General features: G+C 42.4%; 1 protein-coding gene across 2 annotated transcripts; it reads left to right on the top strand.

Moving 5' to 3' along the window:
• The first annotated feature begins 1,047 nt into the window (after window positions 1-1,047).
• man2a2 (mannosidase, alpha, class 2A, member 2) lies at window positions 1,048-19,199 on the top strand. 2 transcript variants are annotated; one of them, XM_079684162.1, is made up of 23 exons: window positions 1,049-1,202; window positions 2,487-3,258; window positions 4,001-4,258; window positions 4,383-4,527; window positions 5,708-5,879; window positions 6,117-6,244; window positions 6,837-7,010; window positions 7,439-7,625; window positions 8,215-8,392; window positions 8,706-8,908; window positions 10,956-11,138; window positions 11,459-11,573; window positions 11,696-11,766; window positions 11,863-12,028; window positions 12,951-13,187; window positions 13,417-13,539; window positions 13,768-13,882; window positions 14,172-14,305; window positions 14,922-15,063; window positions 15,401-15,534; window positions 16,366-16,560; window positions 16,650-16,763; window positions 17,699-19,199. In XM_079684162.1, the coding sequence occupies exons 2-23, from the start codon at window positions 3,127-3,129 to the stop codon at window positions 17,849-17,851; spliced, it is 3,459 nt and encodes a 1,152-aa protein (XP_079540288.1). In that variant the 5' UTR covers window positions 1,049-1,202; window positions 2,487-3,126; the 3' UTR covers window positions 17,852-19,199. The 2 variants fall into 2 exon arrangements, with proteins under 2 accessions (XP_079540287.1, XP_079540288.1); XM_079684161.1 differs by having other exon boundaries at window positions 1,048-1,202; window positions 11,696-12,028.
• Window positions 19,200-20,488: the final 1,289 nt, after the last annotated feature.

Raw genomic sequence — 20,488 nt, forward strand, 5'->3', positions numbered from 1 at the left:
GGTACATTATTTTGTTAAGACTATCACATTACCATGGCAGCTTTGTTCATTTTGAAGAATAAAAAGCAAGGCCAGTTGGTATGTGTGTCATAGGGTTTGGCTTGTTATGAGACTGTGGAGATACTTGATCTACTGGATATCCACAAGCTTCAGCAAAACAAGGAACCCAAAAAGAAGAGTCCCAGTTTGAAAACCAGCTGTGTAAACATTTGCTCAATATCTAAACCCTGTTTTGTGAGAGATTCTGCATTCAGAACAAGTCATCATGTCATTGCTGGTGTACTTACTAAAAATAACACTTACATTTTGAATAGCTTTGTGGGCCCCATAAAAAGTAGGAAGTCCCTTTTGACTAAAGCCAAACTAAAACATTACCATCTGTTTCTCATGTCCCACACAAGCTGCTAATAAATTATGTAAGTGTTAGCTAACCTCCAGTTTCCATGAACACAAAAATACTTCCTGGATGGTCCACCAAAAGAACACAACTATGTGACTTGTATGCAAAGTATCGCCACATTTCTCAAACAGGCTTCTCAGGTGTCAATCAAGAAATAAGACATTTTTTTTTGCATGTATGTGTGTGTTTGCAAGATAACACAAATAGAATAACATTTTACAGATTAAATACATACACATATAATACAGACAATTTTCAATCAAACCATTGGCTGGTTTCAAGTTTAAGTTTCAAGTCTTCAATAGGCTCTCAGATCCTCAGGCAGATCTTTAAGGGGTTAGGTGCATTCTACAGAGCTGACTTTACTTCATTGTGTCTTTGCAGACGAAATGTGTAAATTATTAATGATAATTAAATATATTATTTTGTAAATTACATAAACTAATATAGATAACTGGGTCATATAGTGTCGTAATGTGTTGTAAACAGCAAGTTGCAAAGGGTTGTCCTGTGTGACTACAGTGCTTGTTTATTATAATCGTATAATTAAATTCCAATAAAGCCTACATGTACGATGCATTACCACACTCTAGATAAGAAAGGATGGTGCATGTGTTTATAATTATTTCATTCTGTCCTATCACCGAGTGATGCGCAACGCCTCTCTATCCCAGAAGCCTTTGCGGCAGTTCAGCGGTGCTAGCTGCTAGCTAACTACTTCAATTGGTAATCTGTCAGCCTGGAGCTAGAAGCACACACACTGTTGGGCTCTACACTCTTCCGGATTACTCTCCTTTGATGGGTAACGTCAGCTTTTTTTATTTTGTTCACAACGAGACAGGGTCCCCAAGGTCGTATTCGAGTGTTGGCGGGGATTTAGACAGAAAGTGAATGGTTAGCCAGGAAATATCAGCCACGTATTGTCTTAATGTTAACAAGCCGACACTTGCTATCGTCTGTAAGGATAGACATTAATCTGCCGTGCAGCAGGAAGGACAGCTGTGACTGCGGTGCACCTGGATATATCATTAAATTACAGCCTTTATATTTACGTTGTCCGACTGTCTTTGCTAGCTTGTTAACCAGTCTAACTGGTGTGGTTACTTAATAATAGGAACACTGAGGGCTATTGCTAGCTTGATTAGCTGCCTGTTCGTGATATCCAGTTAAAGGGATTATTAAAGTTTGTCAGAGGACGTTAACGAGCCAAATGTATTAACAAGGTGCCATGTTACTGAGCCTGCCCAGGATAATGTCCAAGTGCATGTATCGTAATGCTCTTAAGTTTGTAGAAAGGCATTGTGGCTAGCTGCCAACCGAGAGCTGACCACAAGTCATGCAAGTTAAACCTTAACCTAGCTGCCTCCCATTGAGTCAATAACCAAAAGTACACGTTAGAGGGGAATTTGAGAGTATACACAGGGGATAAGGCATTTGTTTCCCTTAATGCAAATATGCCATCATGGGAGTAGCTTGGCATCTGTGGTGTTATTGCATTTTGTCACTTAAATGAAGATATGTAGTTCTCTCTGTCAGGCACCCCAACTAACAAAGCCTTTACTGTTGGAAATGTTCATCATGTGGCACAGATGATCTAAGAAGTATTTGTCTTCCTACTGACAGTGAAGCTATTTTTCAGTAAGTCTTAAGCACATGAAGGAGCCAGGTTATTATCCCTGCTGCTTGGATAGTCACTGACTGAAAAGTGAGAGGATTATAATCAGGTTGGATTTGCACAAAGAAGAAAACAGGAACACCTATTAGTACTGTTAGCAAACATAGTCCAATATGCTCTGCTTGATTTTAGTTTCCCCTCCTGTTTACTCTACTCTTCAGCTCTCACTCTCCCACTCAGTTATTTCACTTGTGTTTATTGTCAATAACAGCTCCTCTCTGTATGGCTGAATACACATTTATGAATGATCCACTAATGTAAAAATGTCCTAACAGCCGAAGAACAACCTCTGATGTGATTTCAACTTGCCGCTTGTGATCGAGGACAGACACACTGCCCGTGCTGTCACAGTAGATAAGCTGAAACTATGCTACTGAGAGAAGAATGACATTTGTCTCATTTCAATTCCAGGAGCTGCCCCGGGCAGAGTTGAGGCTTGATTCAAAAGCTGCTGCTCCAAGCCAAGTTGCTCTTTTTCTCAGGCTGTTTCTTTGCACTGCCACAGCCTAGAGGGATAACTTTTGTGGCACTGAAGGCCAACTGAGCAGAGGGGGACTCTGGCGATACTGGAGGATTAGACCGTGCTGTGAGAGTGGGGACCGGACCAGGAAAGCAGGCCCCCAGCAAAACACATGATGCTGCAGGCACACTAGGTTTCCTGTGTGACCCCCTTCTGTGCGACATTTTTTTTCCTTCTTTTCCTGCATTCTCATCGATTTGGATGGTTGAACACAAGGGCTACTTTGAAGGAGCCCACCGGTGGCTGTGGTTTGGCCAAAGCTGACAGACTGCTTGCCAGCTATTGCTGATAAAGTACCCTTGTCCACTGCTGCCACTTGCTGTAGCCCCCTTGGTGGTCTCCAGTATGGTAAGGGGAGGCTTCATCGCAGGAGTGCAACGGAAACAGTAATACCGGTGTAGCTGCTCATTTCCCATTCCTTTGCACTTTGATTAATTTCATTCAAGGACTTTTTTTTTTTGCCGTAAAAAACACAGCCAAGGTCATTTTTTAAATATTTAATCCCTGGAAAGAATCCTGCTCCAGAGGAGGATGAAGTTGAGGAAACAGGTGACAGTGTGTGGAGGAGCCATATTCTGTGTGGCTGTATTCTCTCTGTATCTGATGTTGGATCGAGTCCAACATGACCCTGCAAGGCGACAGAATGGCGGGAACTTTCCACGGGTAAGAAAAATGGCTGTAGTGTTTGAAACCCCTTTCTATACTTATTGCTGCTGCACTTCTTTTTGTCGCCATATATGTTAGATAATATAAGCTAGCTAAATAAAAGGAATTTATTGACATTTCTTCATCCCTTGGCACAAGGCTTAAAATATGTTTTTAAATATTGAAATGGAAATAGACTTGTCCCATCCTGTACTAGGGCTGCTCGATTATGGCAAAAATCATAATCTCGATTATTTGGGTCAATAATTGTAATTGCGATTATTAAATGTGATTATTCATTGACTTTGAAAACATCCATTTATTGGAGAAAGAAAATGTGAACAGTATGTTTTTAACAGTTGATTACCCTTAACTGTAAGTATAATTCAACTGAAAAACCCAAAAAAAAAAATGTATTTAAAAAAAAAGTAGTAATAATAATAATAATAATAATAATAATAATAACAAAATAATCGTTTTATTTCGATTCCGTTGTTTTCGTAATCGTTTCAAGCCGTAATCGCGATTTAAAATACGATTAATTGAACAGCCCTATCCTGTACCCCTGAAATATCTTCAGGACTGATTTTTATCCAACTGGCTTTTGTTACCTTGGCTGAATATTTTTCCATTGCAGTCTAATTTAGTATTTAAACTAACGCTTACTCACTGTAACAGAAAGGAAGAATGTGGCTTTGGTTAACGGATGTTTTATGATCTCCCACATCTGTTTGATTTATGATTGTTGTCTGGTTTTTAGAGCCAAATCTCAGTTCTGCAGAACCGGATAGAGCAGCTGGAGCAGCTTCTGGAGGAAAACCACCAAATTATCAGCCACATAAAGGACTCTGTGATGGAGCTCACAGACACAGGAGCTGTGTCTCCCAGCGGCCACCTGCCATTCAGAAGTGCCAATGGTTCCTGGGTCCTACCCTTCGACGGCCGTCCCACTTTCCTCGCTGTCAAACCCCAGGATTGCCAGTCTGCTTTAGGCAGCCATGGTCAAGCAGATGTTCAGGTAAAATGCCTGAGTTTTTGCCCATACAAAACAATCCTATCACTGCTAACTTTTTTAAATATTATAACGTTTTTTTGTTGGGCTGTGTCTTGTGAGCACATTTTGAGCTTGTATTTCATTTTAGATGCTGGATGTGTACTCCATCCTCAAGTTTGACAACCCTGATGGTGGCGTATGGAAACAGGGCTTCGAAATTACTTATGAAGCTGACGAGTGGGACAATGAACCACTGCAAGTGTTTGTAGTTCCCCACTCCCACAATGATCCAGGTGAGTTGAGAAGCTATAATACACAGCGGAACTTTGTTGAAAGTTGTAAATGTCTTTGTGTTTGTTTCAAAGTCAGTCTGATTTAAACATCATTTTTAGATGCAGCGTCAAGCAGGTCAGAACCACTTATTTTTCCATCGGGTTAAATTTGCCTCGTCTGTAGACAAGCCAGCGACTTTGAGTCGTCATCTGAGTGGGAGGCCAGGGACGCAGACATCATTCAAAATTTGAATCGTTTGTTCTCATCGTTATTAGCATAATGTTGACACGATTGACGGCTTAGTCCCAAACAATGGAATTAGAAAGATATTGGCATTGGAAAGCTCCAGCTATTTATAGGTGGTGTTGGCTGAGATTTTATTTTCGCTTGACACATCCATTAAACTTGTTTTCCAGCCTGCCACATGCTTGCTAACTTGACAGTTATCGATATGTTGACAGCCTGAAGGAACCTGCACATTCAGTCCATCAACGATGCGAATGAGCTTCATTTAGAGCTGCATTTGATTTAACTCGGCTGCAACATATTCTGTAGTGTCAACAGAAGGAGAGTTTGGCAACCAGAAAGCAAATACTCAGCACTCTCTAAAGACAATTGAAGCAGGTTTAATTATCGGCTCTTTTGACTAAATGCAAGGAAGGGATTTTAAGGGTTTCAGTGAAATGCAGGTAAGCATCTCAACCAATGATGTTAAAACAGAGCAGTAAATAGTCCTGTCCCTTACTAAATATGATTACTCAACCATTCACATTTCAGTAGCATCAGTTTGATTCTGCAGAACTTTGATTGCTGTTTCAATATATTGGACTTCAATATGTAAGATACATATTTGACAGGATAGTTATAGACTGAGGTATTCTAGACTTTTGTACAATGAAAGTGCACAGGACTGGTTTTTGAGTCACTTCTTCTGAAACCACTCTGCTAAATAGCTTTCTGAGGGGAGCTGCTCAACTTGAATAAAATATGAGTTTTATTTCTGATCTGTTGCAGCACTTTTTCCACTGCGGAGAGTTTTTTTTTACTTGCTCTGTTTTCATGTCTTTTATATCAGCCGGCTGCACAAAGGGGTGTTGGGCTGTGGAGGTGTTTATTTTCAAAGATAGTCCAGAATGAAGCTGACATCCTGTTGGCCATCTGTTGTGCAAATTGCTCATATTGATCTTCTTGTCTTGTTAGGTTGGATCAAGACTTTTGACAAGTACTTCACAGACCAGACGCAGCATATTTTAAACAACATAGTGGTGAAGCTGCCCGAAGATCCTCGAAGGAAGTTCATCTGGTCTGAGATTTCATTCTTCGCTAAGTGGTGGGAGACGGCAGACACATACAAGCAGGAGGCTATGCGCAAGTGAGTCACAGCTTAGACAACCACTGAGCCTTCCATTTAACCACCTGACCCTTCACGATTAGTTGAGACTTCTGCGATGCTTACTTAACTACCGTACATTATTTACTCTGTTGACGTTACCTGCTGCTGGTGGGATGTAGTTTCTCTAAAAATAGTCTATTATCTGGTTACTGGGAATCTCCTTCTTAAGGGCTGGATTATCCTCACCTCTCTTTCTTAATCCTCTCTGTTCAACAGATTGATCCTTGGAGGGCAGCTAGAGATTGTCACAGGAGGCTGGGTTATGACGGATGAAGCTAACGTTCACTACTTTGCCATGATAGACCAGCTCATTGAGGGACATCAGTGGCTGGAGAGAAATATAGGTACACAATCACAAATGATTACATATCCATTTATACATAGATGAATTATTCTTATATTTCAAAAAATATCTTCACCCCAATTCACTCCACTACATATGTTGTAACTTCTTTTATTTAAGGCAGTCAACACATTTATTTTTTTGCTTCTTGACAAAAGTTAAGGGTAAAATGTTTGACAGAAAATGCTTTTATTTTGAAGTGCAAGTATGTGTCCCTGCTCTTTGTCCTTCCTGTTATGATTTGAAATGAATACGATTATGTTGAGTGCATTTCCCCCGTGTTCTACCGTTCTTGTTGAGAACTGTTGTATTAATATAAACTTTAAACACGTTCAGTTTGGACAAGACTCGCTTGTTCTTCATTCAAAGCTTTTATTACACAACGGTATATAGGTGAAAATGACACCAATACTCTCAAGGTTTGATAGTAAACTTGTTATCACACATGCAGCAGTTGTAGTAGCCCCTCACTCAGTGCCTGATAACATATGTTGTGCTATTTTCTTTTCTCCCTGCAGGGCAGAATATTTTCTAAAATGTGCATTCCTTCCTATATCTGAGGTCATCCTGAACTTGCGCCCTGTCATACATAGGTGTCACTCCTCGCAGCGGGTGGGCGGTAGACCCTTTTGGTCACAGTGCCACCATGTCCTATCTGCTGAAGAAGGCCAACCTGACCAGCATGCTCATCCAGAGGGTTCACTACTCCATCAAAAAACACTTTGCCTCCACCCGCAGCCTGGAGTTCATGTGGAGGCAGGCCTGGGGTGAGTGGAGCGGAGCCATGTCATCTGATTCATGTACTTATCTGTGTTAAGCTCGTTTTGGAAGAACAGCCACTGTGTAATAGCCTCAGCTTCCCATTATCTCCTAATTAAGTTGACATCTGCTGAAGAGTTTGTGTGTGTTTGTTCTTAATGGAAAATTCCTTTCCTGTTAGATTGATCAATTTGTGATGCTGAGTTCTATTTGGGCTGTCATTTACTTTTTGTTGAAACAGCAAGAAAGATTTCCCCCAGTGAACACTGTAGGTGTGAACTTGGATAACCAACAACTTAATAAGTCATTTATCATAAATGTGTCCCTAATCTGAGCAGAGCACACTTTATGACTGTTCTTTATTCTGGACTTTAAGGCTGCTGTCAACAATGGATCCCTCTCAAGCTAATTGATTTCCACTTTACTGCTTCCACAGACACCGGATCAAAAACGGATATTTTTTGCCACATGATGCCGTTCTACAGCTACGACGTGCCTCACACCTGCGGGCCCGACCCCAAGATCTGCTGCCAGTTCGATTTCAAGAGGTTACCAGGTGGTCGGATAAACTGCCCCTGGAAAGTGCCCCCAAAACCTGTGGTGGAGGCCAATGTAGCAGAGAGGTGAGACATTATTTCAATAGTCTGAACCGTTTACATAAAACTGGTAACAATTTGGTAGTGGCTTAGCTACCTTTTTTATTTCTCAGAGACTTAGCAATTTAAACATAACTTTGAATTCTAAGATATACGATCTCCATTATCGCAATACATAGAACATAATAAATACTTTTAATCAAGCTATGATGTCTATAAACTTCAACTTCGTACTTTTTAGCATAGTGTTGGAATTTGGCTACACACAAACACGGCTTGGTCTTGGCTGTTGCGAATCTCTCAATGTTATTTCTACTTGTCCCTTACGAACAAACTAACCCTGAACTTGTGCCAATAACAACAATCAGAGGAGGTGGATGAACGGCGGGACAGACGTAGCCTGCAGATAGCCTTTCAAGAACTTTCCAGAAGACATATTTTAGTGGCTAGTGGAAAAAAACCCCAGGGCTAATTTGACCCCTCCTTCCAAGGTCGTAGTGATTTCATACAAAACTGGCAAATGCAAAGTAGGGCAGGTTTGGATGCCAAGAAGTGTGTCCCCTCAGTTTTCCCCTTCATGTCCCACTCTCTCTTTCTCTCCCTCTTCATCAATCAGGGCAAACCTGCTCCTGGATCAGTACCGTAAGAAGTCCAAACTCTTCCGCAGCAAGGTGCTTCTGGTCCCTCTGGGAGATGACTTTCGCTACGACAAGGCGCTGGAGTGGGATCAGCAGTTCAACAACTACCAAAAGCTGTTTGACTACATGAATTCTCACCCAGAGCTGCACGTACAAGTGAGAAAGCAGTTTGTCAACTATCGGATACAGCGATGCAAAATATATGTTCTGCCCCTTTTTCCTTGTTTTATCCTTTCCAGCATGTGGTGTGCCGGGTATTTCGCTGTACAACCTTTTGTGATAATCAATCATGCAGTCTTATTTTAACTTGCTGACAGAACAAAGAATCCGTCACAATGCGATGTTTGGTTTAGAATGTGCCATGTAAGATGACAAGTGCATGCATTATAATGAGAAATGTTCTTTTTCCCCACACAGCTGGGTTTTGAGTGAGTTATTTTTTTAATGTGTCATCTCTGTGCTCCTCCAGGCTCAGTTCGGCACGCTCACAGACTACTTCTCCGCTGTATACAAAGCAAAGGGAGTGGCCCAGGGGTCCAGACCGCCAGACTTCCCAGTGCTTAGTGGAGATTTCTTCGCCTATGCAGACCGAGAGGACCACTACTGGACCGGCTATTTCACCTCGCGGCCCTTTTACAAGAGCCTGGACCGCATATTAGAGTCACATCTCAGGTGAGGCAGATTCAATCACTGATACCCGACACCTACATGCTGAGGCGTATTAGTGATGCTGTGGCTGTTTATTTCAGGGAGTTCTACAGCAGGCACTTTGTTTCTTTTTTTGCATTGTAAATAAGATGTAGCTGATACGTCCGGACTCCGGAGTTAGGAGCGTACATGTCCCTCCTGCAATCCTGTAAACAAAGAGAAGTCAAACAATTCACCTGGTATCACTCCAAGATGGAGAGACAATCATTTGTATACATAATCAGTGATGCAAATTAGTCGCTTTTCGGCGCCTCCCGCTTTTTTAACGCTGCTTTGGGTGACTTGCGTAATTCGTGGAGAACCGAAGAGTTTTCGTTTTGGGGGGGGGGTCCGTCAATTCGTCAGTCCGTCCGTTAGTCCGTCCGACTGACGGACAACTTCTCACTTCAAAAAAGAAGAAGAAATCTAGATCGCAAAATAATTAAACAAGCGAGTGCCTCTTTTTTCCTGGCCAAGGACAGGTTCCTTGAAGACAACACGTGACGTGTCTTCACGTGGTTATGTCTCGTCTGAAAGGAGTGTGCTGACGGAGTGCAACGGAACACCGCTCCAGCTCTTCAAATATTGCAGTACCCATAAGGAGCGGTACACATGCCACAGTGTTTGCGTGGCTGTGTCTTTAGTTGTAAGCACAGTGGCGATCTGTTGTTATTAGCATCTGGTTAGCTAGCTATGCTAACGAATTTAAAGAGCTCAAGAGGCTCAAATAACCTCAGCTCAGTGAGGTTAGGCCACACCTTGATATGATCATTATAGTTATTAATCAGAAATTAGAGACTAAATTATTAACAGGTATAAAATACTATATGACAGTAACAAAAAAAAGTTGTTAAAAATAACAAGAATAGAGTTTGAAAGGGGAGTGATTTTTAAAATATCCAATAAGAAAAATCTGCTTACAGTTCTGTTTCATATGGGTGTTGAAAGATGTACCCATAGATCTCCTCATGTTGTTCTCAAAGTGCACCAGATTGATGCTTTTAACTTCAATATATTAAAAATATCTTCCCGGGGGAGCATGCCCACGGACCCCCTTAGAGGAGGTTAGGTCCCCTCCACTTAAATCATGTTCACATGGATACTAAATACATTTGCACACATCTTGTGTCCATATCTTGCTGTTTCGGTGGTCATGCCACACCGTGCACATGCATGCATGCATGCATGCATGCATGTGCGAGTCATGGAAAGATATCTGGATTAAGAGGTTGCTTTTTCTTTGCACAGCATGAAAGAAAGGCCAAATGAATGGGCTGTGATTTTAGTTTTTTTTAAGCAGAGGTTGAGTTCAATGATTTGTACGGCCCTCGGAGGATGTTGTAAAAATTGAAAGGAAAAAGGTTCCCCACCCCTGCTGTAAATAATAATAAAAACCCTTGATTTATAACTTAACATCTCTGTCTCCTATTGATCTGAGTAAATTATAAAGAACAGTTAATTGAAGCATTGTAGCACAGGCCTTTGTCAGATGGTATATTACGCTGTTTCTTTCCTGCTTCGAATAGTTCTCTCTTTTTTCACCATACCTGTGTTTGCATCACTGATAATACTTTACAATATCTGAATCGAGTCAATATTATTTACATTGTTTCATTTCCCTTTCTGTATGTTCATCATTTTATTTAAAATCAGACAAATAGACCTTTATTTGGTTTATTCCATCGGTTTAATTTGATGACCACACCTTCATTTTAAGTTCGCATAAATGATCAACTGTGTATTTAATTCTCATCTCCTGTTTCGCTCTACTGTGAGCAGTCTAAAAGTAAAAACCTAATTTGCCTAGGGGTTACTTCCACAAACAGCTGTATCAAAGCAAGCTTACATTTCATTTCAAAGAGATTTTAGGGAATAGAGCAAATAATGCGGTTTGAACCACAACCAAACACAAAGGACCCATTTTCATAGAATCTGCACTCATGTTAAAATAACTTAATCATTTGAACACACCTTTAGCTAACAGAGCCACTAAAGGGCTCCCCAATGCTAATTGTTCGTCCGCCTTCTTCAGGGGGGCAGAGATCCTCTACAGCCTGGCGGTAGCGAGCGCTCGACATGTGGGCATGGAGGGGCGCTACCCCATATCAGACTACGCTCTGCTCGTTGACGCGAGGCAGACTGTTGGCCTGTTCCAACATCACGACGCCATCACCGGCACGGCAAAGGAGAATGTGGTTGTTGACTACGGGACCAGGTAAAGGTCTCAGTGTTCAAAATGAAATGACAGTAGGGATTGGTTAGTTTAAACTCCTTTCATTTGTTTATTATTTATTTGTTTTAACGTTGCTGTCATGTTTGTTGTTGTTGTTGTTGTTGTTGGTTTACATCTTTCAATATTGAAAATTGATGAAGACAACAGTTAACAAAATGGAATTGATATGAACTAAACGACTGCCTCTTCATTTGAATCCTGTGTCTTTGTGGCTATTTTAGACCCCCGCTCAATGCTTTGAAGCAGGAGCTCTGTGCTTTGACTGCTGCAGTCAGCCATTGATTATTTCTCCTCCTCCCCAGATTACTGCGTTCACTCACCGGTCTGAAGAGGGTAATCATCAATGCTGCTCATTTCCTGGTGATGAAAAACAAAGACTTTTATCGCTTTTACCAGACTGAGCCCTTCCTTGAGACGGTAAGAGGACACATGGAAGGACCCTTCTTTCAGTGTATAACCCGCGGTCTGAATACTTCCACAGGGGACAGAATACGCAGGCTTCTCAGTGTGTTCCCTTTGTTACATGCTTCATTCTGTAGGATGACAGGCGTGCTACTCAAGACTCTCTGCCTCAGCGCACTTTAATCGAGCTGGACCCAGCAGGCCCGAGGTATTATCTGCATCCCCCGGCAACTTTCATATCCCTCGCCTCCTACACTGTTCGCCCTTACTGTGTTTCTGATTGCTTTTTCCTCCTCTCACCCAGGTACCTGGTTCTGTTTAACCCCATCGAGCAGGAGCGCCTTTGCGTGGTCACAGTGTTGGTCAACACGGTCAGGGTGCGGGTGCTCACTGAGGACGGACAGACCCTCCCTGTGCAGCTGAGCGCTCAGTGGAGCTCGGCCAGTCAAATGAGTGCAGAGGTGTTTGAGGTAAGAGAATAGATCTATTCGGCAGTGTGTGCACAGACCTCATCACTGTCTACACTGGGTCTGTTATTTTTACATGTTCAGATTGGAAGCAAAAAGACACTGAAGTTGCATGTGTACAGATCAAGTTGTTGGCATCTGAGTTGCATTGTGGGTTATTTAGGGCCCCCAGGTTTTGACCATGAAGAAGAATGCATACAAAAAGACATATCTTGTTCTGTAGCATACATTTTGAGTCGAAACTGTTATAGCACAACAATGTTAAATCAATACTCTCTGATTATATCTCCATGTACCATAATTGTGTGTTGCCTAGTGAAGTTAAAGACCTCATTTAGAGTGTGTGTGTGTCTTGGTGGAAATTGTAAGTTCTTTTAGACGGAAGCATTTGGCAAAAGAATATATATGTAACTTAATGCAGAAACTTAATTTAATAGTATTCAAATCAGAATATCATTTTAAACAAAAAGGCCTCAGACTAGTGTGTAGTATCATCATCATCATATCATAAGAATAACATTTCGTTCTCAAAACAAAAACACACTCCCCTTGATTCAGCTCATATTGTAAATTAAATCTTCACTAATAAAATAACATCCCATTTGCTTCACAATTTTACATCAGATTTGTTTATTGTGCCCATTTAACATCCTGTCCTCCCACAGAAAGCAATGACTGTAACTGTAGCAGAGGCTCACAAACTGTCTACTTAACACCGCCTCATCACATTTGAATTACAGCACACTGTAGCTAACGTCCAAATGCTTTTCACTTTTATTGAAAGGCTTGTGGTCCTCTCCGGTCCTCTCTTGCAGATTAACAAGGAAAATGAAGCCGGTGCTGTAGAACACAGCCTTTTTCAAATGTTAGTGTGTATGAAAGCTTTATTTTTCCATATCCAAATGTCCTTTCCTTCTCCATCCAGGCTACGTTCATGGTCCGTCTGCCGGCTCTGGGCCTGGCGGTGTTTCACCTGTACGACTCGGCAGACTCGCCCCTGACGCTGCGCTCCGACACGCTGCTCCGGCTGTCGGCTCGCGGCACCTCCGCCCGAGCCTTGGACCCACTTCCTGTTCGCTCTCAGCAGGCCGAGCCGCAGACCTTCTTCATCAGCAGCCAGGCTCTCACCCTGGGCTTCTCTGGAACCACTGGCCTGCTGGAGGTTTGTGTTTCGTCCACTCCTACATCGGATCACTTTGTATCTGAATCAAAGATGCTCTCATGTGTTTTTAGCCTTGATCTTTTTTAGCTTCATTTCCCAATGAACCCTGGGGTTTTGATCAAAGTGAACATGGAGTGTCTTGTTGCGACTCAAACATCTTTTCATCTCTCTCCTTATTCAGTTTTCTTTATGTGCTCTGTTTCTATTCATGTTTCTTTTTTATCTGAAGAGTATCAAGCGAAAGGATGACCCTCAGGAAATCAAGGTTCAGATTCAGTTCATGGTCTACGGCACCCGCCCCTCCAAAGACAAAAGTGGCGCTTACCTCTTCCTGCCTGATGGAAAAGCAAAGGTATTCTCTCGATAGTTGCACCTCAGATGTTTACTTGCCTCTCAAAAGGCTTTGATAGATTCTCCCATGGGTTTCGTGTCATGGTATCTTGCTAGGGTGCTCGGGGCAGGAAGGCTGCTTCATCCTTTCCTGATGTAAAGAAAACTCTGTCACTTCCATTGCCTTCTCTCCTATTTTTAACACAAATTGTATTCATAATTCCACTTTTTTCTCGCTCCCTGCTTTTAGCCCTACAACCAGAAAGAGCCCCCCGTGGTGCGGGTGGTGGAGGGCCCTCTCTTCTCCGAGGTGGTGGCATACTACCAGCACTTTCAGCAGACCATCCGCATACACAATGTTCCAGGTAATAGTTCAACTAAACTGCACATGGAATCACTTCAAATGGCTTTTGCAAAAGGTCTTTTAGTGAAATTCACCAGATGCTAACAAGGGCTAATATTTTGGACAAAACCACAATTTATATTTCAATAAGGATCTTTATATCCCGTAAGCTACATTTGTTTGTAAACGTTGTGCAACCCACTGCCCAATGCTATCTGTAATTCACATGTATCCTGAATTTGTGGAATACATTATTCCACTCCCTTCCTTCTGCGCCTGATCTCTGGTTCTCTTTGGTTTTGTACCTTCAGGGGTGGACGGGCTTTCTATAGAAATCACCACCGCCGTGGACATCCGTGATCAGACCAATAAGGAGCTGGCGATGCGCCTGGTCACTGACATCCAGAGTGGGGACGTCTTCTACACAGACCTAAACGGATTCCAGGTCTGTCCCACCCTCGCATTTTGAAGAGAACAGTTACAATATGAATATTAAAAGGAGAGAAAAAAGACTGCTCTCCTTTTAGACCCTGCATGCTTTGAAGAGACAACAGCTGTTACTTACTCCTGGATATTCTTTACATGGGACAGTCTGTTGAAATTACAAATACTGCCAAATAAATAAATAAAAGGTTTTACAGTAGGTAATTCTGTTACAGCTTAAACCAGAGGTGTCCGGGGTAGTTTTTTTTCTTGTTTGTTGTCACTTTACCACTTTTGCACCTGATGGGCTGTCATGTGGTCCAATTTCCACCAGAACCCTATTTTATGGTATGGGGTTAACAGGGTGATGATTCGTGGTCCCTCTTTGTGGGGAAGTATTGGAGTAGTCCTGAGGAGTGGAGGGACATATCTCATATATGTCTTATGTTTTCTTTTTTTACTATACGTTTTTTTCTTATATTTTATATAATTAAAAAACTTTTAACAAAAAGGCACAAAAAACAATCGTTTTCCCAGAGTGGTGATTATTTACCGCCTTTCTTAAAACTTGGTCTGATGCATTTTTTTCTCTGAAGTCTGACATGTTGTTTTCTCCTGTGTTTGCTCCCTTGTTGCAGATGCAGCCGCGCCGCCACCTGATGAAGCTCCCCCTGCAGGCCAACTTCTACCCCATGCCCAGCCAGGCGTACATCCAGGACAGCAACAACCGCCTGACGCTGCACACCGCTCAGGCTCTGGGCGTCACCAGTCTGGAGAGCGGTCCGTACCTCCATACAGTTTATTGAATGTTTCTGCTTTATTCTTCATTTCATTCTGAGTGAAAGTCAAATCTGAAATGCACTCTCTCTTTCCCTCTGTCCTCCTGTAGCGCTTTGTGGAATCGTATTGAAGCACTTATCGCTCCCTCTTGTCCTTCGAGAGGTTCACTCTCTCACGTCAATGTACCGAGCTAATCCTTTTATCATCGTTATGAGAATAATGCAGGTTTTTTTGTATATGATGGATAGCTCAAAGTGTTTGTCTCCATCGACTGAAAGTTCAATACGCAGGCTGCTGTATTAGTGTAATAGATTATCTCCTCCTCCTCCCCCCCCAGGCCAGCTTGAAGTGATTATGGACCGGCGGCTGATGCAGGATGATAATCGGGGGCTGGGTCAGGGTCTGAAGGATAACAAGAAAACCACCAACCGCTTCCGCCTGCTGCTGGAGAGGAGGTCCATCGGAAACATGGTCAGTGGGACCACCGCCATGCCATCCCAAAGTCCAGCCCAATGCACCTGACTCTCTGTGCAAAGCTGTCATATGTCACATCCTTCATCTGTGCTCATTAACGCCTGTGTTCATGTCATTTGTCGGTGCTCATTACCCCCCCATCTGTCTTTTCTTAACCATCCTGTCTCTCACTTTGTTTTCCTTTTGTTTTTCCACTCCATTACCTTCAGCATGAAGGCCTCTTTGCAAAACTCTCCTCTTTGTTTCATTCTTTCCTCTCCAAAATATTGAGCGACGGAGTTCCAAAGGTAATGTTTCCTAGGCAACGATAACGATGCTTGTTAGCCCACGTATTAGTCTTTGCCGTAGCTCCAGCTCCTATTTTTTCTTTTCTTTTACCACCACATAGTCATAGCCAAACCGGGCTATTTTTAGTGCGCAATTGAAGGTCACAAATGATATAAAGTAAATGAACACAGATTGGCAGAGAATAGAAAGCATTGATTCCAGTTTTATCATCCATCTCTCTGGAAATACTGCTGATGGAGCCCTGGCTTTGCACCATACATCAACCATCATGTTAGAAACACTTTCAGAACAATTACACCACAGCTACAGCTGTTAAAACCCCACATACTGTACAGTAGATTGATTAGTAATGTGTCTATCTGGAGTAGAATTATTTATATATATATATATATATATATATATATATATATATATATAGAGCCCATTCCTCATGGGGTGCAGTAAAGGCTTCAGAACATCTCTAGAAGTGAGTCATTGACGTAATAGTAGTTACTCCGTCATTCTCCTCCGTGTTTTAAATCCTTCTCCGCCCTCCTCCAGATGATGGACAGCGCCACAACCAGCTTCCCGTCCATCCTGAGTCACATGACCAACTCCTTCCTGAACCACGAGGTCTTGCCGTTGCCCGTTCTGCCTAAAAGACGCGGCGTCCCCCCCCTGGAGACCTTCGCCCCTCTCAAGTCCATCCTGCCCTGCGACTTCCACCTGGTGAACCTGCGCAGCATCCACAGTCAGGTGAGCAGACGCAATACAGACTGAGTTTGGTTGTAACGGTTTGCTCGTGTTGACTTTTGAATTGACCCGTGTGTCTCCTGTGTGAGCAGAAAGACCCCCACTCTCCGTCTGCGTACACAGCTTTGATTCTTCACCGGCTGGCGCTGGACTGCGGCCTGGAGGCTCAGAACCTGGGCTTTAACTGCACCACCTCACAAGGCCAGGTCAGGGGAGGAACACACACACCTACACACACACCTACACACACACCTACACACACACACACACACCTACACACACACACACACGCACGCACGCACGCGCGCGCGCGAAAAAACAAACTTTTGGAATTACAGTCAGAAATGAATTTGCTGTAGTTATGGCTAAAGTCTTAATCATTTTTGCGTGAGCAGAGATTTGTTTGTTCATGAAATGGAAACCAAGTACTCTGCCTGCATGCACTGGTTAAATACTACTGTATATACTTCTACTCGACTACATTTGCAGATGAAATGATTGTTCTTCTTTTCACTTACATTTATCTGTCAGCTGTAGTTGTTTAGTTTTCAGATTGATATTAAATAATCAGTCGATAAAATATGTAGCATTATTACTGGTTAAACTAACAAACCATGAATAAAGTAGTTACATTAAAGATCTGCTTGAATATAAAAGCACCAATAATAATAATAATAATAATAATAATACTAATAATTCACAAAATGTGTCATTGTATGGAGCCATTTTTCAAAATGAGTACTTTTATGCTTATAACTTGCTGTTAATAATGTGACTCTATTTGTACTTTTACTTAAGGTAAACTTTAAATGCAGAATGTGTACTTGTGGTTGAACGTGGTACGTGTGTTATTGCTGCTTTCACTACTTTAAATGATCTGAAAACTGGCTCCACCATTGGATTTTTTTTCTACCTGTTGTAAACTAAACTTGAAATTCCCTGATTTTCATATTTTTGAACAGCCTAGTGTTATGCTGTTGTTATCTTCTTGTTTTTTTCTACCCTTTTTCTGAGTGATACTTTACGTTTCGAGTGTTTGTGTACAGACTGTGAATGCAAATCTGAATTCATTTGCATTCTCAATTTTTGCATCCCAGCTATTTCAAGTTTTTAACTAACACCCCCTCCCCTCTCTCTGCAGCTGAGCGTCTCGGGACTGTTCCGGACCCTGGACCTGCAGCTGCTGCAGCCCATGTCCCTGACCCTGATGCACCCCAGCACGCCTCTGACCAACGACTCCTCCATCAGCCTGGACCCCATGGAGATCTCCGCCTTCAAGCTCAAACTGCGCTAGGAACCGTCCAGAATAAATACAAATAAAAACCCTCCAGACTTCTTGGCCCTATGCTGGCCACACACTAGCAGAGGGTGGGGGTCTCTGTCTGTTTCTAAAGCAGAACCACAAACACTTAAGCCTGGAGAGGAAGGATCCACTGTAACGGGACGGACTGCACAGCAGGGGGCAGGCGATAGCTGTCACCATGGACATTGGAGAGCAGCAGAACCCAGGTGAACTCGCAGCTGCTCCAAAAAACAAGAAGGACTGCCAGGATGGCTCCTCAGATACGACCAGGGTCTGTGTCTGAAATGGAAACGTGTTTGGTTCTGCTTTGTAAGAACTCTGTCTTTTTCTATCTCCATCCTGGACTGAACTACTGAATGTAAATATCCCAAATGATGGGAGGGGTTAGGGTGGGGGGGTCTGGGACTCATTCCACATCAGAGTGCAATTTTACAAAGCTTTATTTGGTGTATGGTTTGTTGTTGTTTTTTATGTATGCAATGAAGAAGACACATCACGGCGATTTGTTTTTGTACTTGTACAACTTTCTTTTGTTTTCCGACAGACTCGAATGCAGCAAAGAGAATGTGTGGTCTCCCTTCAGCTGGTGGGGAGACCCGAGCTGCGACTCTTTAAGTATGTCTGAGTCTAAAGGACCCAACGGCAGTCACTAAGTGATAAAATGTGATCATTAATCATATCAGACTGTTCTCCTTCTGTTCGCTGGTTTTGTGTGTCGATAGTCGGGAGACTTTCTTTCCTTCACTTATTTTTCCCTTTCCGAGCTTCCTCCTTGCTGATGAGAAAACTTAGCATTTCTGAGCACATGTCCATCATTCCTGTACTTGTACCACTGGTGAGGGGTGGTGTTGGGTACCATACTGTATGCAGTAGAGGACTAGGCAAAGACTATCTCGTATATCCCATACGGCAGATATATCAGTATGTGTGTGTCTGTAGAGTTTGTTTATGTGAATATTTGAGGGGTTTATTTTTTTGGGGGTGTATTGAGGTCACAGTGCACTCTATCAGGGACCATTCATAGTACTGTTAGGAATCATCCATCCGAGTGTCTGTGGGTCATATTATAGCAGGACAAAGAGAGCTTCCTGGTGAAGATTTAGAGCAGAAATGAAAGAGTTATTAGTTCACTCAAATTACAACAATTACATGTGGTTTCTGGCTATGCAGAAGAATTTGAAATTTGAGTTCTATCGAGCTGCAAAAGCAAATTTGAATCTATAAAATGTCCGACAATTATGAAGAATGCCTGAGATTATGTCGTAATCACTTGTTTTTGTACACACAGCAATCCAAAACCCAGAGATATTAAAATGTTTCAGACATTTTCAACTGAAAAGTAGCGTCATCATTTGAGAATCCATTGCATATTGTTGTATGAAACAGTAAAGGGTTAATTTATTGTATACTAACTTCAACAAACATTAACCATTCAGATTATTATGTAGCTCATTTGACTGTAGTGTGCCGTTAAGACACAGCAATAAGGTGTGAACAGTCTGTAAAGGTGGAGCACTGTTTCTAAAGGAGACGTTACATCCTTTTTAAGATGTCATTTTGTAACGCAGCGCTATCAGTTCCATTCATTCAGCTCAATTGGTGGTTTGAAAAGGGATTCCTCCTAAAACGACTCCTAAACCCAAAACTGCCTGCATGTCAAGATACCACTGTGATTAATGACTGTAACATTCTTAGATATTTTTGTAATGTGGGTGTACTGACCCTTTAAAAAGACCAGTCTTATCTAACCATACACAGGGATCCTCAACACAGAGACCTTTTCTTCAACTGAGCTGCAGCTCCACACACGGTGCTTCTTATCCCGAGGCTCTCATCCTTTTTCTGGTGTGCATCCACAGCGGCCGTGGAGGATGTTGTCAACCGTGTCCAAAGCGGCGCCCGGACATCCCGCAGCTCACCTGTGTCCCACTTTGTACTGCCCCACCGTCTCTCCCGCCCCACTGAGCTCCATCACCAGTTTTTCGTCTTCATTTTCCACAGGAGGTCTGCGGCTGTGTTGCCCTCTGGTCTGATGTCAGCTCTCAATACATTCTGCTCTCTGTCTGCACTGTAGCCCCCCCCCCTCCCCTCCAGCTGCTTCAGAACAGACTTCACTGCATCCTAAATTGCACTTTCTCCTCTGGTTGACCTCGTCACAACCTTCTCTCCTGCGTCTCTGTATATATGTCTTTTTTCAGAATGTGATCTGTTTGTTCAGAGGTAATATATGAGGGCATGGTCTCTTCTGTACTTGTGTATTCATGATGGATCAAACTGCAGTAGAACAGAGGAGATGGGGATTGAATAAAGATCCAAATTAAAGAACAAAAACGTTTCTCTTTATCTAAAAGCAATTAATTTGTTTCAGTCTCTAAAGCACTGGTGAATCTGTGTTTTCATGCTGGTTTTTTTCATCCAAAGATTACATCTCTACCAGTAGGGGGCAGCATTGAGTCAGTGCAGGCTGTGCCTACAGATGATTCCTGTCAGATAAGTATTATAAATATCTCTGAGGCTGTCCAGTGTTTACTTATCTTTGTCCACCTGACATAGAACTGAGCAGCTTTAAAATCACAGGTAGTTACCTCGGCACGTGTCCACCTTTGTGTTCACCTCTCAGACAAAGGC

This window comes from Notothenia rossii, assembly GCF_949606895.1.
Source record: "Notothenia rossii genome assembly, chromosome: 5".
Taxonomy (NCBI): domain Eukaryota; kingdom Metazoa; phylum Chordata; class Actinopteri; order Perciformes; family Nototheniidae; genus Notothenia; species Notothenia rossii.